At 49.4% G+C, this 17766-nt stretch overlaps 1 protein-coding gene across 1 annotated transcript; it reads left to right on the top strand.

Moving 5' to 3' along the window:
- The first annotated feature begins 13146 nt into the window (after positions 1-13146).
- LOC141197276 (uncharacterized) lies at positions 13147-15218 on the top strand. The gene is made up of 2 exons (XM_073662664.1): positions 13147-13440; positions 14593-15218. The coding sequence occupies exons 1-2, from the start codon at positions 13395-13397 to the stop codon at positions 15216-15218; spliced, it is 672 nt and encodes a 223-aa protein (XP_073518765.1). The 5' UTR covers positions 13147-13394.
- Positions 15219-17766: the final 2548 nt, after the last annotated feature.

The following is a 17766-nucleotide window of genomic DNA, read 5'->3' on the forward strand; positions in this document are numbered from 1 at the left end:
GGATGGGGATGAGGGGTGCCATGTGTACCAGGTTTGAAATGAGGGGTGCCATGAATACCAGGATTGGGGATGAGGGGTGCCATGCATACGAGGATTGGGGATGAGGAGTGCCATGTGTACCAGGTTTGAAATGAGGGGTGCCATGAATACCAGGATTGGGGATGAGGGGTGCCATGCATACGAGGATTGGGGATGAGGGGTGCCATGCATACCAGGATTGGGGAAAGAGGGGTACCATGCATACCAGGATTGGGGGATGAGGGGTACCATGCATGCCAGGATTGGAGGATGAGGGGTACCATGCATACCCGGATTGGGGAATGAGGCGTACTATGCATACTAGAATAGGGATCTGGGGGGGCCATGCATAACAGGATTCGGATGAGGGGCCACACATACCAGGATAGGGATGAGGGTTACCATGTATACCAGGATAGGGATGAGGGGTACCATGCATACCAGGATGAGGGATGAAGAAGCCATGCATACCAAGATGAGGTGTGCCATGCATGCCAGGATTGGGGATGAGGGGTGCCATGGATGCCAGGATTGGGGTTGAGGGGTGCCATGCATACCAGGATTGAGGATGAGGGGTGCCATGCATACCAGGATTGTGTGTGAGGGGTGCCAAGCATACAGGATTGAGGGGTGAGGGGTGCCATGCATACCAGAATTGGAGGTGAGAGGTGCCAAGCATACCAGGATTGGGATGAGGGATGCCATGCATACCAGGATTGTGTGTGAGGGGTGCCAAGCATACAGGATTGGGGCGTGAGGGGTGCCATGCATACCAGGATTGGAGGTGAGGGGTGCCATGCATACCAGGATAGGCATAAGGGGTGCCATGAATACCAGGATTGGGGGATGAGGGGTGCCATGCATAAAGGATTGGGGGTGAGGGTTGCCATGCATACCAGGATTGAGGATGAGGGGTGCCATGCATACCAGGATTGCGTGTGAGGGGCACCATGCATACCAGGATTGAATGTGAGGGGTGCCAAGCATACAGGATTGAGGGGTGAGGGGTGCCATGCATACCAGGATTGGAGGTGAGGGGTGCCAAGCATACCAGGATTGGGGATGAGGGATGCCATGCATACCAGGATTGGGGATTAGGGGTGCCATGCATACCAGGATTGTGTGTGAGGGGTGCCAAGCATACAGGATTGGGGGGTGAGGGGTGCCATGCATACCAGGATTGGAGGTGAGGGGTGCCATGCATACCAGGATAGGCATAAGGGGTGCCATGCATACCAGGATTGGGGGATGAGGGGTGCCATGCATACAGGATTGGGGGTGAGGGGTAACATGCATACCAGGATTGGGGATGAGGGGTGCCATGCATACTAGGATTGGGGGGTGAGGGGTGCCATGCATACAGGATTGGGGGTAAGGGGTGCCATGCATACCAGGATTGGAGGTGAGGGGTGCCATGCATACCAGGATTGGGGTTGAGGGGTGCCATGCGTACCAGGATTGAGGGTGAGAGGTGCCATGCGTACCAGGATTGAGGGTGAGGGGTGCCATGCATACCATGATTGGGGATGAGCGGTGCCATGCATACCAGGATTGGGGCTGAGGGGTTCCATGCATACAGAATTGGGGGTGAGGGGTGCCATGCATACAGGTTTGGGGGTGAGGGGTGCCATGCATACCAGGATTGGGGGATGAGGGGTGCCATGCATTCAGGATTGGGGGTGAGGGGTGCCATGCATACCAGGATTGGGGGTGAGGGGTGCCATGCATACAGGATTGGGGGTGAGGGTTGCCGCGCATACCAGAATTGGGGGTGAGGGGTGCCATGCATACCAGGATAGGGATGAGGGCAGCACATAACAGGATGGGGGAACAGGATTAAGGAGCACAAATACCAGGATGGGGGCAGCACAACTACCAGGATTGGGGCAGCACATACCAGCATGGGAGACTATATACCAATAAAAATGCTCGCCACCCGGCGTAGAACGGGCTCTATAGCTAGTTGTATTATAAGGCACTATGTACTTTTAATTCAAGTCTGATACTCATCTGACACTCTCTCTGGTGAGCGGGAGTAGAGCGCTATGGCAGCCACTACGTTATTTTTCTTTAAGATGGCGGCAGCTAGATTGTGCGATCCTGGAAGATGAGCAAACCTTACACTCACAGAGAGGGATTGACCGGAGAGAGGACTGCTCAGTTCATCCCACGTTTCCCTCAATATATAGAGCTCCTGTGTGAGTGGAGCCGCACCTTTGCCCTCAGTTCCCTTCGAGCGTTGCCACACGGCATTTGTTAAGATGACGGCGGGATAACTGCGCGGCCAGGTTAAAGCCCTTTAAGTTTGCGACTGTCTTGAACACAGTGAGGGCAATCTCTCCGGTTCAGCTTATGGGCACTCAGTTCAGTTGGTGATCCAGATGACGATCCATGAGCAGGTATGTAGCAAGACTTTCACCCTTCTCTATCCTCTTCCTCTGTACAGAGTCACGTTGTAGTTCTGTGCCATGGGGCTGTAACTGACATCTCTGGCCTTGATATCTCCAGGTTGGCTAGGACAAGAAATAGCGTTCTTCTGTTGGGCACTAACTGGCTCCCAGTGTAGATAAGCCATTCAGGAATCGGTATTCTTGTTTTCCCTGGCGATAAATTCAGGTTGAGGCAGTTAAATAGGAGTTTCTAGCTAGAGATCATCTGCAGCATGTCTACTCAAGCTGAAGTGCAGTATACGCCTTATTGTGCTTTCTCTTTGGTTGCCTCTATTCACACATGAATTGTCTCCATTGTGCACATATGGGAGCAGAGAGAATACGGGTCTCGGAAAATGGCAAAACAAGCAATAACTTTTTTTTATTTTTACAAATTGCTGAACTTTTTTTCACCACTTAAATAAAAAAATAAATAAATTTAAAAAGTTTGCTATCGCTTTAATAGCACTTACCTGCAGAATCTTATTTCAAGGTCATTTTTATCACAGAAGTTACACTGTAGAAGCAAAACCCACCAAACAATGTGGGAATTGCATTTTTTCCCCTGTTCATCCTACTTGGAATTGTTTACCCGTTTTTCGGTATATTTAGTGGTAAATGTAATGATATCATTTAAGGCTATATTTCATCCGTAAGAAAAAACCCATAGAGCTAGGATTGATGGAAACATTATAAAAAAGTCATTTAAGAATGGGATGAAAAAAGAGACAAGAAAGCAAAAAAAATCACCCAGTCCTTAAGTGGTTAAAGCTGAGAAGTTGCCTTATGTATAAGTGTTTTTGTGCTCAGCGATGGCACTAAAATCAACTTCTGACAACTGGAAGAGCGCTTGCTAAAGCTTTTATATTATTCTTGAATAAGCAAAGTATGACTCTGATACAGGGGAATGTAAGAAAGACTTCATGATCTCATGAATTTTCTCTGTTGCAGAAGAGTTTACATATCTCACATTCACGACATCGAGAAAAATCAACTTCAGCTTCGAGCATTGTCACAGATCTCTACTGATCCAACCCAAGGACTCTACTGATCTGATCTCAGGACTCTACTGATCTGATCTCAGGACTCTACTGATCTGATCTCAGGACTCTACTGATCCAACCCAAGGACTCTACTGATCTGATCTCAGGACTCTACTGATCCAACCCAAGGACTCTACTGTTCTGATCTCAGGACTCTACTGATCTGATCTCAGGACTCTACTGATCTGATCTCAGGACTCTACTGATCCAACCCAAGGACTCTACTGATCTGATCTCAGGACTCTACTGATCCAACCCAAGGACTCTACTGATCTGATCTCAGGACTCTACTGATCTGATCTCAGGACTCTACTGATCCAACCCAAGGACTCTACTGATCTGATCTCAGGACTCTACTGATCTGATCTCAGGACTCTACTGATCCAACCCAAGGACTCTACTGATCTGATCTCAGGACTCTACTGATCCAACCCAAGGACTCTACTGATCTGATCTCAGGACTCTACTGATCCAACCCAAGGACTCTACTGATCTGATCTCAGGACTCTACTGATCCAACCCAAGGACTCTACTGTTCTGATCTCAGGACTCTACTGATATGATCTCAGGACTCTACTGATCTGATCTCAGGACTCTACTGATCCAACCCAAGGACTCTACTGATCTGATCTCAGGACTCTACTGATCCAACCCAAGGACTCTACTGATCTGATCTCAGGACTCTACTGATCTGATCTCAGGACTCTACTGATCCAACCCAAGGACTCTACTGATCTGATCTCAGGACTCTACTGATCCAACCCAAGGACTCTACTGATCTGATCTCAGGACTCTACTGATCCAACCCAAGGACTCTACTGATCTGATCTCAGGACTCTACTGATCTGATCTCAGGACTCTACTGATCTGATCTCAGGACTCTACTGATCCAACCCAAGGACTCTACTGATCTGATCTCAGGACTCTACTGATCCAACCCAAGGACTGTACTGATCTGATCTCAGGACTAGTGTTGAGCCACCCCCGTAGTGTTCGAGTTCGGTTCAGTTCGTCGAACACCCGTGTGTTCGCCGAACTGTTCGTCGAACTGTTCGTCGAACACCTTCGAACACCGTTAAAACCAATGGCAGGCAAACAAAAACACATAGAAACACATAGAAAACACCTTCAAAGGTGTCCAAAAGCTGACAAACTGCTCAGAAGACACAACTAACACATGGAAAAGTGACAAGTACATATAGTCATGCGAAAAGAAAAGAGGTGGAGGAGTAAAAGGAGGGGGAGACACAGATATAGGCATGTCATGCCCTTCTAAAATCCAAAAAGTGAGAAGCCGAGACGGCCAGTCCGCTCCTGCCCGTGCCACCTCCGTGTCGCCGGGTTTGTGCCAGAGCCGCGGTGAACCCTGACGGCCAGCCCCCCTCTCCCAATACTGGTGCCTGTCCGCTGGTGGGTCGAGAGAGCCCCCCTGTGGTGGAGGCAGCTCTAAGCTTTTTAATTTAAATTGTCCCTCTAATTTGAATGAATACACTTTAAATCCATTTACAAGGATCTATTGGAGGGCAAGTCTCATGCCAGCAGCCGCGTAATTCCAGCTCCAGTAGCGTCCACTAAAGCTGCTGCAGTTAAAAAGCTTTTATAAGGATCGAGCTCGGCTGTCCACCGCAAGGCATCCTACTGCCAGTCCCAGCCCCTATGCCTTGGGGTGCCTCCTGATGCTCTTCACTAAGTATCCCGTGGTCCCGAAGCATTTCCTTTGAAAAAATTAAGTGTCCAAACTACAGGTGGTGTAGCTTGCTTAACAGCCGGGATAATCCGCTGACTAGCAGACACTGCTACTAGGCACAAAGTATTTCCTGGGCTAGATGCAGTTAAAAATTTGTAAGTAGATACTCTCGTTGGATGCTGAGAAAGCATTCCATAGAGTCTCCTGGCACGCCATATATGATTCTCTTAAAAAGCTTGGGGTAGGGGTCTAGGGGACCCTTTTATAGCCAAAATCATGGCCCTGTATCACAATACGTCACCTAGGCTGAAGATAAATGGAACTGTAGCACCGAGGGCTCGGTTGCTACAGACGTATTGCACCTCACCCAGAGGTGTGATATCTCACTCTCAGATAAGGATGGAGTGTGGATCAGGACCCGACACCTGCATGCATTACACCACATTGCCGTGGGGCAGGGCGACCAATATGCCCCTGAGATGGGCACGACAGTCCCTGTCCCTGGCTGGAGTGGGGGGAGGGAACACTGAGGAAGGGGAACCCTGCAGTGCAGGAGCAGGGAGGAAGCAGTTCCTGGGTGCATTGAGAAGGGAGTATAAAAGGTGGGCACCATCTTAGTTCAGTGCAGAGAAGTCTGAGCAGAAGTGGCAGGGAGCAGGGGCTCTGCATGAGCTCTGCTCCGGAGGCGGGCCTAGTAACAGAGGCCCAGGCCTGCAAGAGGGAGAAGGAAGGAAGAGGAGCGGAGAAGGCTCCAGGAACGAGGAATGAAGGGATCCCAGGGGTGCGGACGGGCGAGTCGCCACCGCACGCCCGAATCCACCTGCGTGGAGGGGTCAGGCCAAAGGGGGAGACCGGTCCCCGAACTAGTGGAGGCAGGAAACGACCCTCAGCTAGAAACCGGAGGCTCTGACATTTTATGTGGCGCAGCCCCTTGCTCCACCCGCTAGGAAGGCACCACATAGGGTCAGGGAAACTGGCGCCAAGTTTACCAAGAGGAGGCCCGAGGCAGCCGGACAGAAGTGTTGGTAAGAAAGGCCAGACAAAGGACACACAAAGGGGGTCCTGTGAAGCGCTCCAAAGTTATCTGGGAGTTGTCTGAGCCCCTCACCTGGTGAGCACAGTACGACGTGGGCAGCCGTTACCTGCAGACGTGGTCTGGATAATAAGAACTGTGAGTAAAGGCCCTGAACTGCATCACTGACTCCGTGTCGTTACTGCTGCTGCCCTGCACCATCACCCCCATCCTCCGCATACACTGCCCTGAGGCTATACTCCTCCCGTGGGGAGTAATGCTACGCTCTGCTGCACCCACAACACCAGCCTTAGCGGTCTGCCCTGTAGCGGCGGTTCACTCTGACCGCAATCCACGGGTGGCGTAGTCGGACATTTAAACATCAAAACCACATAAATAGTTCCGCCACTGGTTTGACCGCCCTGAGCCACGGAACCGGATCGCCGCCACGAAGACTACAACCACCAGCATCCACCAAAAAGGGTCCGGCTCCGGGTGTCCCAAGGCCCAGGGGGTGCATCAGAACATTTTCATCACCTTTCACAATCACCAATGGGACAAGGCAGGGATGTCCTCTGTCCCCTCTCTTATACATCCTAGTGACGGAGCACCTGCTCTCATCAATTCGCCATAACCCCAATATTAGGTGGATTGAGGTGGGAGGCACCGAGTACAAGTGCTCTCTATTTGCTGATGATGTCCTAGTATATATCACTCAATCACATATATCCATCCCTGCTGTTATGGCTGAAATAGATCACTTTGTTACATGGTAAAATTTTAAAATCAATGCAGCGAAGTCTGAGGCCCTCGATGTCTCCCTCCCTAAATCCATATAGGATTCCATCCAGTCCAACTTTCCCTTTGCCTGGCCCTCACAGGGTATCAAATACTTAGGAATTCCTATTCATAGAGACCTCTCCCATCTATGTTATCTTAATTTTGGGCCCTTTATTGAACAATTCCATACAGACCACGGTTGGCAAGTTGGAACTGTGAGATTCACTACGTGCACCACTGGTATTTTGTGGAAAAGCACATGTAAGATTCTGCAACAGTCTCTGCTGATACTCCTGCATGCGTGCATCCCTTTCTATGGCAGGAATAATTTCTGCAAATTTACTTTTGTACCGGGGATCTAACAGTGTGGCAACCCAGTAGTCAGGATTATTTCTAATTCTCACAATTCGAGGGTCATGTTGCAGGTAGTGCAGCAAGAAGGCACTCATGTGTGTTGCGCATCCAGGAGCACCAAGTCCCTGTTGTGTTGGTGGTGAGGTAACAATCATGCTTCCTTCCTCTGTCCTCTCCCCCCAACCTCGCACAACAGAAATGTGATCAAGGTCTCCCTCATCTGATGAGTCTTCCATCAGTTCGTCCTCCACTTCTTCCTGGGCTCCTGCACCTTCCTCACTAGTTTGGCTGCTACCATGCGCCCTGGTAAAATCATCTCCCCCACCCTCACATGCCTGCCGCCCTGGTGCTGCCGACCGTCTGGACCTTGCAGATGTTAGCCCTTCCGCATACAACTCCTCCTCCTCTACTTCCTCCACCTCCTCTTGTGCCACCACCTGACTCCGAATTCTGTTTAACATGTGCTCCAGCATGTAAATCACCGGAATAGTCATGCTGATAATGGCATCGTCAGCACTAAACATCTTCGTCGCCATTTCAAAACTGTGCAGAAGGGTGCATAGGTCCCTGATCTGAGACCACTCCTCCAGCGTGATTTGCCCCACCTCTGAATCTCGTTGGCCCAGGCTATACGTCAGAACGTATTGCACCAGGGCTTGTCGGTGCTGCCACAGTCGCTGCAACATGTGCAGAGTTGAATTCCACCGGGTAGGCACATCGCATTTTAGCCGGTGAAGTGGCAGGCCCAACGACTTCTGTAGAGATGTAAGTCGCTGAGCTGCGGGATGCGAACGGCGGAAGTGAGCACACAGCGACCGTGCCCTCTGCAGAAGGCCATCTAGTCTGGGAGAGTGGGCTAAAAATTGCTGGACAACCAGGTTCAACACGTGAGCCATACAAGGCACGTGTGTGACATTGCCCCGGCGAAGGGCCGCACCCAGGTTTGCAGCATTGTCGCACACGGCCTTCCCTGGTTTCAGGTCCAGTGGAGACAACCATTCATGAAATTGGTTCTCCAGAGCTGACCACAACTCCTCAGCTGTGTGACTCACATTTCCCAGACATTTCAATGTAAAAACCGCCTGATGATGTTGAGCCCTACTGCCAGCATAGTAAGGAGGTGTGCAGGATCCCTTCTGCGCAGTTAGAAAGCTTGTGGCATGACCAGACAGACTTTGGGTGCAGGTGGAAGACAGAGAGGAGGTTGAGGAGGCAGAAGCAGTGGAGGAAAAATGACATAAAGAGGATTGACGCACAACTCGTGGGGACGGCAAGACTTGGACAGCAGCCCCTTGTCCTGCTGTCACCATAGTTACCCAGTGCCCAGTCAGCGACATGTAACGCCCCTGTCCATGCCTACTCGTCCAAGTGTCTGTGGTGAAATGCACCCTGTCACACACAGAGTTTCTCAAAGAAGCGGTGATGTTGTGTGCGACATGCTGGTGGAGCGCAGGCACACCTTTCTTTGAGAAGTAGTGCCGACTGGGCATCTGGTACTGGGGCACTGCGACGGACATAAGGTCTCGAAAATCCTCTGTGTCCACCAGGCGGAAAGGCAGCATTTCTGTAGCCAAGAGCTTGCAGATGGTGAAATTCAACCTCTTAGCTTTCTCATGGCTAGGAGGAAATGGTCTTTTACTTGTCCACATCTGAGGGACCGAGGGCTGGCTATTGTGCTTAGACGGGGTTGATAAGGGTGTCCCCGGCAAACTGCCGGTCTGTGAGGAAGATGCAGGCGGACATGTTAGGTTGCCTTGATCCAAAGGTGGTGCTATCGATGTCGGACAGCGCTCAAGACCAGCTGGTGTTACCACCTCCAAAGAAAATGATGACCTGCCAATCACGCTGGCTGTTGCGGGTAAAGAGGTGGCAGGTCTGCGCCCCAAAACAGGTGTGACTGCTGTCCCCCCAGTCACAGAGGATGAAGAGGCCGCGGATGCACAAGATATGGCAGACGGTGGTTGGCCCGGCCGGCTAGACCGCATTGTAGCACACTGAGCTTCCCACTGCAACTTATGCTTCATGTCCATGTGCCGGTTCATGCATGAAGTACTCAAACTATGTATTTTTTGGCCTCTACTTAGCTTTTGCTGACAAATGTTACAGATAACACGAGTTGGGTCATCTTTATCGATCTGAAAAAATGCCCAGGCTATGCAAGGCTTAGCACCCATGCGACCTGAAGAGCCACCACGACTTGTGGTGAGAGGCAGAGTTGTGTTTGAGGATGCAGTTGTTGACGTGCTTCCAGTACTACGTCTCTGTCCAGGAAGGCGCAACCTGACCTCGTCGTCACTAGCATCTTCCTCCACCTCCTCTGCTGACCTCATCTCTTGGCTGACTGTGGGTTGACAGTAAGTGGGATCTCCGACCTCATCATCATCACCCTGTGCGTTATCACACCCGTCGTCCTCAGAGCCAACCTGTTCCTGCCCTGACAAAAAACTAAAGTTGTCGCTCCAATCAGGTATTTGAGTCTTATCATCGTCTTCCTCATTGTCTCCACCAACAGGAGTTACAGTTTGGGAATGAGGGTCTACATTATGGTCAGAACCTTCTGCGTCTGGTCCTGGATCCGACTCATAAAGATTCTGGGCATCAGTGCAGATCATTTCCTCGTCTGGATTCACAGAAGCGCTGGAGTCGACCTCTGATTCCCAGGCTATAGTATGAGTAAACAGCTCTGCAGACTCAACCATCTGTTCTACCTCATACTCAGACGGGCAGCTGGAGATTTGGGAGCTGTGAGGAAGCAAGTGCGATTTGGGTGACACCTTTGAGGACTGGAGTATTTGTGATGTTGAAGTTGATGTGGAGGAGAGCCCACTTAAAGGAGCACTTGATATCCGTTGAAGCACCTGCTGTTTTTGTGCCTCATCTGGAATTTGTAGCGATTGGCGTGGCCGTAAGAAAGGGATCTTATCACATTGTCCGCTAAAAGAAGTAGACATTTTAGTTTGGCTGGAAGATGGTCTTTCTTCTGCACCTACCCCACGGACACAACCTTTTTTCCCCTTCCCAACACGCCTATTCCCCTTTCCACCAGCAGCAGGCCTTTTTCCACTCATTTTGGTGGTTAACTAATTCACAACTCTGGAGTTGTTTGCACAAAAAAACAATGGATGGTAACCGAGCAGAGCTGAGTGGCCAAACTGTGGTATTAGGCCAAAACTATTGGCTGGGTTAGATGCAGAAAAAAATTATTTTTAATTTGCAACCTGATGGAGGTCAGTATAGATGGACTAATAGACCAAGTCCCACACACCGCTAGAAGCCCAAATATTTTTTCAGAGCTAGATGCAGAAAATTTTTTTATTCAATTTGCAACCTGATGGAGGTCAGTATAGATGGACTAATAGACCAAGTCCCACACACTGCTAGAAGCCCAAATATTTTTTCAGAGCTAGATGCAGAAAAAAATTATTTTTAATTTGCAACCTGATGGAGGTCAGTATAGATGGACTAATAGACCAAGTCCCACACACTGCTAGAAGCCCAAATATTTTTTCAGAGCTAGATGCAGAAAAAAATTATTTTTAATTTGCAACCTGATGGAGGTCAGTATAGATGGACTAATAGACCAAGTCCCACACACCGCTAGAAGCCCAAATATTTTTTCAGAGCTAGATGCAGAAAAAAATTATATTCAATTTGCAACCTGCTGGAGGTCAGTATAGAAGGACTAATAGAACAAGTCCCAGACACTGCTAGAAGCCCAAATATTTTTTCAGAGCTAAATGAAGAAAAAAATTATTTTTAATTTGCAACCTGATGGAGGTCAGTATAGATGGACTAATAGACCAAGTCCCACACACTGCTAGAAGCCCAAATATTTTTTCAGAGCTAGATGCAGAAAAAGATTATTTTTAATTTGCAACCTGATGGAGGTCAGTATAGATGGACTAATAGACCAAGTCCCACACACCGCTAGAAGCCCAAATATTTTTTCAGAGCTAGATGCAGAAAAAAATTATATTCAATTTGCAACCTGCTGGAGGTCAGTATAGAAGGACTAATAGAACAAGTCCCACACACTGCTAGAAGCCCAAATATTTTTTCAGAGCTAAATGAAGAAAAAAATTATTTTTAATTTGCAACCTGATGGAGGTCAGTATAGATGGACTAATAGACCAAGTCCCACACACCGCTAGAAGCCCAAATATTTTTTCAGAGCTAGATGCAGAAAATTTTTTTATTCAATTTGCAACCTGATGGAGGTCAGTATAGATGGACTAATAGACCAAGTCCCACACACTGCTAGAAGCCCAAATATTTTTTCAGAGCTAGATGCAGAAAAAAATTATTTTTAATTTGCAACCTGATGGAGGTCAGTATAGATGGACTAATAGACCAAGTCCCACACGCTGCTAGAAGCCCAAATATTTTTTCAGAGATAAATGAAGAAAAAAATTATTTTTAATTTGCAACCTGATGGAGGTCAGTATAGATGGACTAATAGACCAAGTCCCACACACTGCTAGAAGCCCAAATATTTTTTCAGAGCTAGATGCAGAAAAAAATTATTTTTAATTTGCAACCTGATGGAGGTCAGTATAGATGGACTAATAGACCAAGTCCCACACACCGCTAGAAGCCCAAATATTTTTTCAGAGCTAGATGCAGAAAAAAATTATATTCAATTTGCAACCTGCTGGAGGTCAGTATAGAAGGACTAATAGACCAAGTCCCACACACTGCTAGAAGCCCAAATATTTTTTCAGAGCTAAATGAAGAAAAAAAATATTTTTAATTTGCAACCTGATGGAGGTCAGTATAGATGGACTAATAGACCAAGTCCCACACACTGCTAGAAGCCCAAATATTTTTTCAGAGCTAGATGCAGAAAAAAATTATATTCAGTTTGCAACCTGATGGAGGTCAGTATAGATGGACTAATAGAATGATGCTATGCCCAAAAGATTTTACTTCACTAGGTGCAGTAAAAAAATTGGTATTCTATACACAGGTGGTATATCTTGCAACACAGATAGGCTACTCCACTGACTAACACACTCTGCAATAGGCCAAAAAGGATTAGCTTTGCTAGATTCAGCCAAATGCTGTGAAAAAAACTTGCACAGCACTGGCACAGACCTGCCTGGCAAAAACTGATAGGAACTGATGTAACCTAGTCCTGAAAAGGACTCCAATTACAATTAGTCTTTACTCCCACAATCTATCTATTTAAGAGCACAGACCTGCCTGATAAAAGTCGTAGGAAATGCTGTAACCTAGTCCTTAAAAGGACTGCAATCACAACTATTCCCTACTCCCAAGCTATCTGTATATTTGTGCGAAAATTGGCTTGAAATTAACAAGGTATAGCACACACAGCAACAGCGGTGCCGTCTAACACGCAGCTGCAGCAGTGAGAAAATGGTGGCGACGGGGAAAATGGCTTGGTCTTATAGGGCAAGGACATGTGACATACACTGCCAATCACACATGCCCTTGCTTGTGTGAAAAAAAGCACTTCGCTCCGTGTGTGCGCTGCTGATAGGCTGACAGATTGCACCTCCCCACTGCAAATGCGGGAAAGAGAAAAAAAAATGGAGATCTTCATTGTTCCTGCAGATATCCATCCCCTGCCCCTCCCCCCGCCCCGCTGTACACTCAAACTGCGTATTAACATTAATTTTCATCATTACTGAGAAAAAATCCAGTTATGATTTTGGTGCATGAACAGTTATCGAACATAACCTCGAACAGCCGAATTTTTCTCAAATTGTTCGTGTTCGCCGACCGGCTCGAACACCGCCCAAAACAGCTCGAATTTGAGATTGGCGAACAGTTCGAGTAGAACAACGCTCATCTCTACTCAGGACTCTACTGATCCAACCCAAGGACTCTACTGATCTGATCTCAGGACTCTACTGTTCTGATCTCAGGAATCTACTGATCTGATCTCAGGACTCTACTGATCCAACCCAAGGACTCTACTGATCTGATCTCAGGACTCTACTGATCCAACCCAAGGACTCTACTGATCTAATCTCAGAACTCTACTGATACAACCACAAGTCCAGGAGATTGATCAAATTCCAAGACAACCACAAACCACAAAAAAAACAATGAAGTCTGCAAGAAAACTGATTTCCCTCAAAGTGGAACATCCAGGTAAGAACATATTTTACTTTCCTCTCATACAGAAAATCTGAGAAATACAATTAACATAATAAAGATGGGTTCGAATCCTTGTGATTGTTTTTAAGTTCATGGAAGTGTGGCATGAACAACAAAGTTCACATGTCCATACCTGCCATTGGGCAAATCAGACAAATTCCAGATGGACCGGTTGGTCATTGGACCACATTGATTTCGACACTGTCAGCGGTATCAGCGTACTCAGAATATTAATAGATGTGATAGAGCTCAGAGCCAGAGCTTGCTCCACCACTTACTCCACCACTTACTCCAGCAGCCTATGAGCTTCTTGCCGGCCTGCAGCCTGTGGGAGGCCGACACCAAGCAGGGGACATTAGGTGGCAGGTGTTGTCACTGCATCGTGCCCCCATGTCCACTCTGAGACAAGACAAATGTAGAGATGAAGGATGCAGGATCAGGGAGCCTGGATCATGTGAGTATATGTTTTATTTTCTTTTTGAGGGGGGTGTTCTGTGAGGGACCTTCACACTGTATGTGAGGCTGTGCATGGTCTACGTACTGTAAGGGAGGCTGTGGGGAGACCATAATAGAGAATGGGAGGCTGTGAAAGAGATATCATACAGGATAAGAATACTATTGGTATTATTGGAAATCTAGGCCTTGTAGTGAACATTGATTTCATCCAGGCAGAGTAATATTAGCAATAAAGACCCCAATATGATGAATGGTGAGGGGACACCATGGGCCTGTGTGCTTTCAAATGCTGGGCTGGATTTCAGTCCCAGTCCATCCCTGAATGTTGAGCACTGAGTTACGATGTCAAAGGTTTTGTTTCTGTTGTATCTGAATGATAATCACCATTGCATGTCTCAATGTGGCTACATTTATTATATTTAGATGGTCACTCTTGGAATGATCTGAAATTTGTGAATAAAATGCTGTTATGCAAAGTTGGAAATAATCTGCCGATCATACCATACAGAAATAAATCCAACTGTCAATTAAGCAACGGAGACTGGTTCCACTGGCCCAATTGTTCTTTTTTTCATATACCTACCTTCATGAGTTATTGTTTGGGAGTCATCTTTGTGTTCTTTGTGTTTAGATTATACTTTGAGATGAATTTATGATTTAATCTTAATGATCTGGTTCCTCCTTTTTCAGAGACTCTCTTACTGGCCATCGGAAAAGATGGTACCATGAGAATCGGTCTGCCACCTAGAGATCCTCGAGACGGCTATAATTATAGAGCCGCAGTTGTGGGAAAACTGGGTAATGCCAGCCATGTTACCTGCAGTCCAGAAGGAGAACTGTTCTGTGTCCGGGACAAAGACCTTTACAAGGGGCCAATTCAGTCAAAGGAAGGTGTTGATTGGTTTTCTATCGCCAGAAGAGTCGGAAAATGTGAATGGAGTGAATATAAAATTATTTTCTTCCATCCAAACGGAGATTTGTATGGAACAACCAAAAGTGGAGAGTTCTACAAAGGTCCACAGCCAGACAACGAAAATGTACCCTGGACGTATGGACAAGCCACACAGATTGGAACCGGTGGTTGGGAGAAGTGTGAAGCTTTATTCTTTGATCCATGTGGTGTTCTGTATGCAGTGACCAAACAAGATAATATTGTGAAATCAAAACCACCAACGACCCAAGACTTTAAGGAGTGGATGAAGACAGTGACCGTGGCTGGAGGAAGTGGCTGGTATAGTCACACGCATTTCATGTCATTTTTTCCTTGTGGAAAACTGTGGTGTGTAGAAAAAGGGAATGGAAATGTAGCACCCTGAGGATTCGGCTGCTACAGGGGTATTGCACCTCAACCCAGAGGTGTGATATTCCACTCCCGGGTAAGGATGGAGTGTGGATCTGAGCTCGGTAGGCTGCATGCACTACATACATCCCATTTCCGAGGAACAGGCCGACGGTACTCCCACTTAGAAATGTGCAGGTACGACCGAGTCTGTTCCTGGCTGGAGTGGGAGGGGGGTGGTACATCCCAAGTAGTGTAGGGGCAGATAGGGGGAGCAGCCTGGGTAAAGATAGGAGCTCATTGGGTGCTGGTCACCTGAGCTCACACATAGAGGGTGTATATAAGGTGGGCACCATCAAAGAACAGGGTCAGTCTGTCAGAGTAAGAAGCAGAGGTCCAGATGAGCCTGCAGAGAGAGAGTGGAGCAGAGAAGAAAGACCCAGAGGAGACAAAGAAAGGAACTCTGAGAACCCAAAGTCCATCAGCGGGTGAAGAGTTGGCATTAGGGTACCGGAACCCAAGCTGGTGGGGGCAAAAACACACCCTAGCCAGAGACCGGAGGCCGTGGGCAGCGTCTGCCACGGCCACCCACCACATCCACCCCGAAGGCATACCACGTGGAGGGTCAGGGAACCCAAGGCCAAGGGTCTCCCAACAGAAGGCCCGAGGGAGCTGGACCTGGGTGGATCAATAGTGGGGACGGCCAGAGAAAGGACAGAAGGAGAGCTCAGGGTCACGCTCCGGACTCGCTTGGGGGTTGGCTGGATCCAGGACCTGGTGGACGCAGCACGGCTCGGGAGGTCACTTGAAGCTGGAGTGACCGGAACATCAGCAGTGAGTAAATACCCTAAACTGCACAACCCGACTCTGTCTTCCTTTCACATCTATGCTGCACCACCACAACCCCCATCCTCTGCACCTGACCCCCTGAGGCTATACCCCACCCGTTGGGGGTTATACCACCAAAAGCTGCACCTACACCATCAGCCTCAGCGGACCCTGCTGCAGCGGCGGCCATAGTGACCGCAATACAACGGGTGGCGTAGTCGACAATAAAGAACTTAATAACATCTGTAGGACTGCCACATACAACTGAGTTTGACACCCTGGGCACGGACCGGGTCACAGCCACTCGGAAGACTACAACTCCCATCTGATCCGGCTCCGGATATTCCCCCTAAGGAATATGGCCCAGGGGGCGCGTCAACTTTGGCGTAGTCGGCAGGATTACGTGCCCGCAACACCCGGGTACTGCGTACCTGAAGAAAAGTACGAGTTTACCTCAAAAAGAAGTCTCCTGCCGGTTCCGGAGGGTCCCCGCCATCGGACCCCATCACCAGTCGATTCCCGCCGGTTGTCCGCCATTAACAGCTTTTTCCCGCCATCTGCAGAGTTTCCCGCCACTGGGAGACGATTCCCGCCATTTCCAAAGGTTTCCCGCCTTGCCAGAGCGGACGCCATTATGGGCGTGCCAGAGGGTGGCAAGAGGCCACCTCCCATCGTGGGCCAGGACCGAAAATGGCGCCAAAAGTGGAAACCGCCCCCACCAACAGAGACTGTGATGCTAGAGGTGTCTGTCAGCGTGAAAGAACAGCCCCTGGAGCTGACAATCACCAAGTGGCCCCGGGACCGCCCTCGAAGGGGGAGGAGACGAAAGGAGGGAGCAAAGATGGGTGTCGCTTGGAGCAGTCTAGAGCGAGCGCACCCGGAGGCAAGAAGCCTGGAGAAGAGTATCGGAGGAGCTTACCCGGAGATGGCGAGAAAGCAGAGCAGCACCGGCCCGTTGGCCAGGAGCCTGCTAGAAACAGAGGAGGGAAAGCAGAGCAGCACCGGCCCGCTGGCCAGGAGCCTGCTGGAGACAACAGAAGGAGAGCAGAGCAGCACCGACCCGTTGGTCAGGAGCCTGCTAGAAACAACGACCCCACTAGGCCTAGTGGAGGTCCTAGCACAGCTCCCCCGAGACCGGGAGTGTGCACAGACCGCTCTGGAGGGCCTCGCAAGGAGGATGGCCCGGGTGCAGCGAGAGACGTTGGCGGAGTGGAGCCGTGAGATGGCCCAGCAGACCGAGACCTGTCAGCGGAGCACGCCACCCAAGACGAGGAGACAGACCGCCTCTGAGGATGGCACGGGAGGACTGAAGGCCGGAGACGGCGCCGAGAAGGGAGCCGAACGAGTGGAGGCAGGTAAAGGGGACGTCTATACCCCAAACCGGGAAACCGCGTACCTGCCCCAGCTCCCCGTCGCAGAGCCCGAAGTCTATCCTGCCGTGCCCGTCGCTGCAACGTCACCGCCGCAGACTAGGCCTCAAGCGGGAGCCGCGACCCCTGTGACGTCACACGCCTCGACCCCGAGCGTGACCAAGCAGGAAGTACCACCAGCCTGGTCGCAAGGCCTAGTAACCCCGGGCGCCGCGATACCAACAGCGCCCCCTACCTCCGCGGAGCCACCGGCCTGGTCGCAGGGCCAAGTAGCCCAGGGCGCCGCCGTCCTTACGGTGCCCTTTACCTTCCAGATACCCCAGGCCTGGCCGCAAGGCCCGGGCAACCCGGGCGCTAACACCACCGCGCCCATAAGACCAAGAGTGC

The sequence above is a fragment of the Phyllobates terribilis genome, unplaced genomic scaffold (genome assembly GCF_046119375.1).
Source record: "Phyllobates terribilis strain yellow unplaced genomic scaffold, ASM4611937v1 Scaffold_82__1_contigs__length_6685932, whole genome shotgun sequence".
Taxonomy (NCBI): Eukaryota; Metazoa; Chordata; class Amphibia; order Anura; family Dendrobatidae; genus Phyllobates; species Phyllobates terribilis.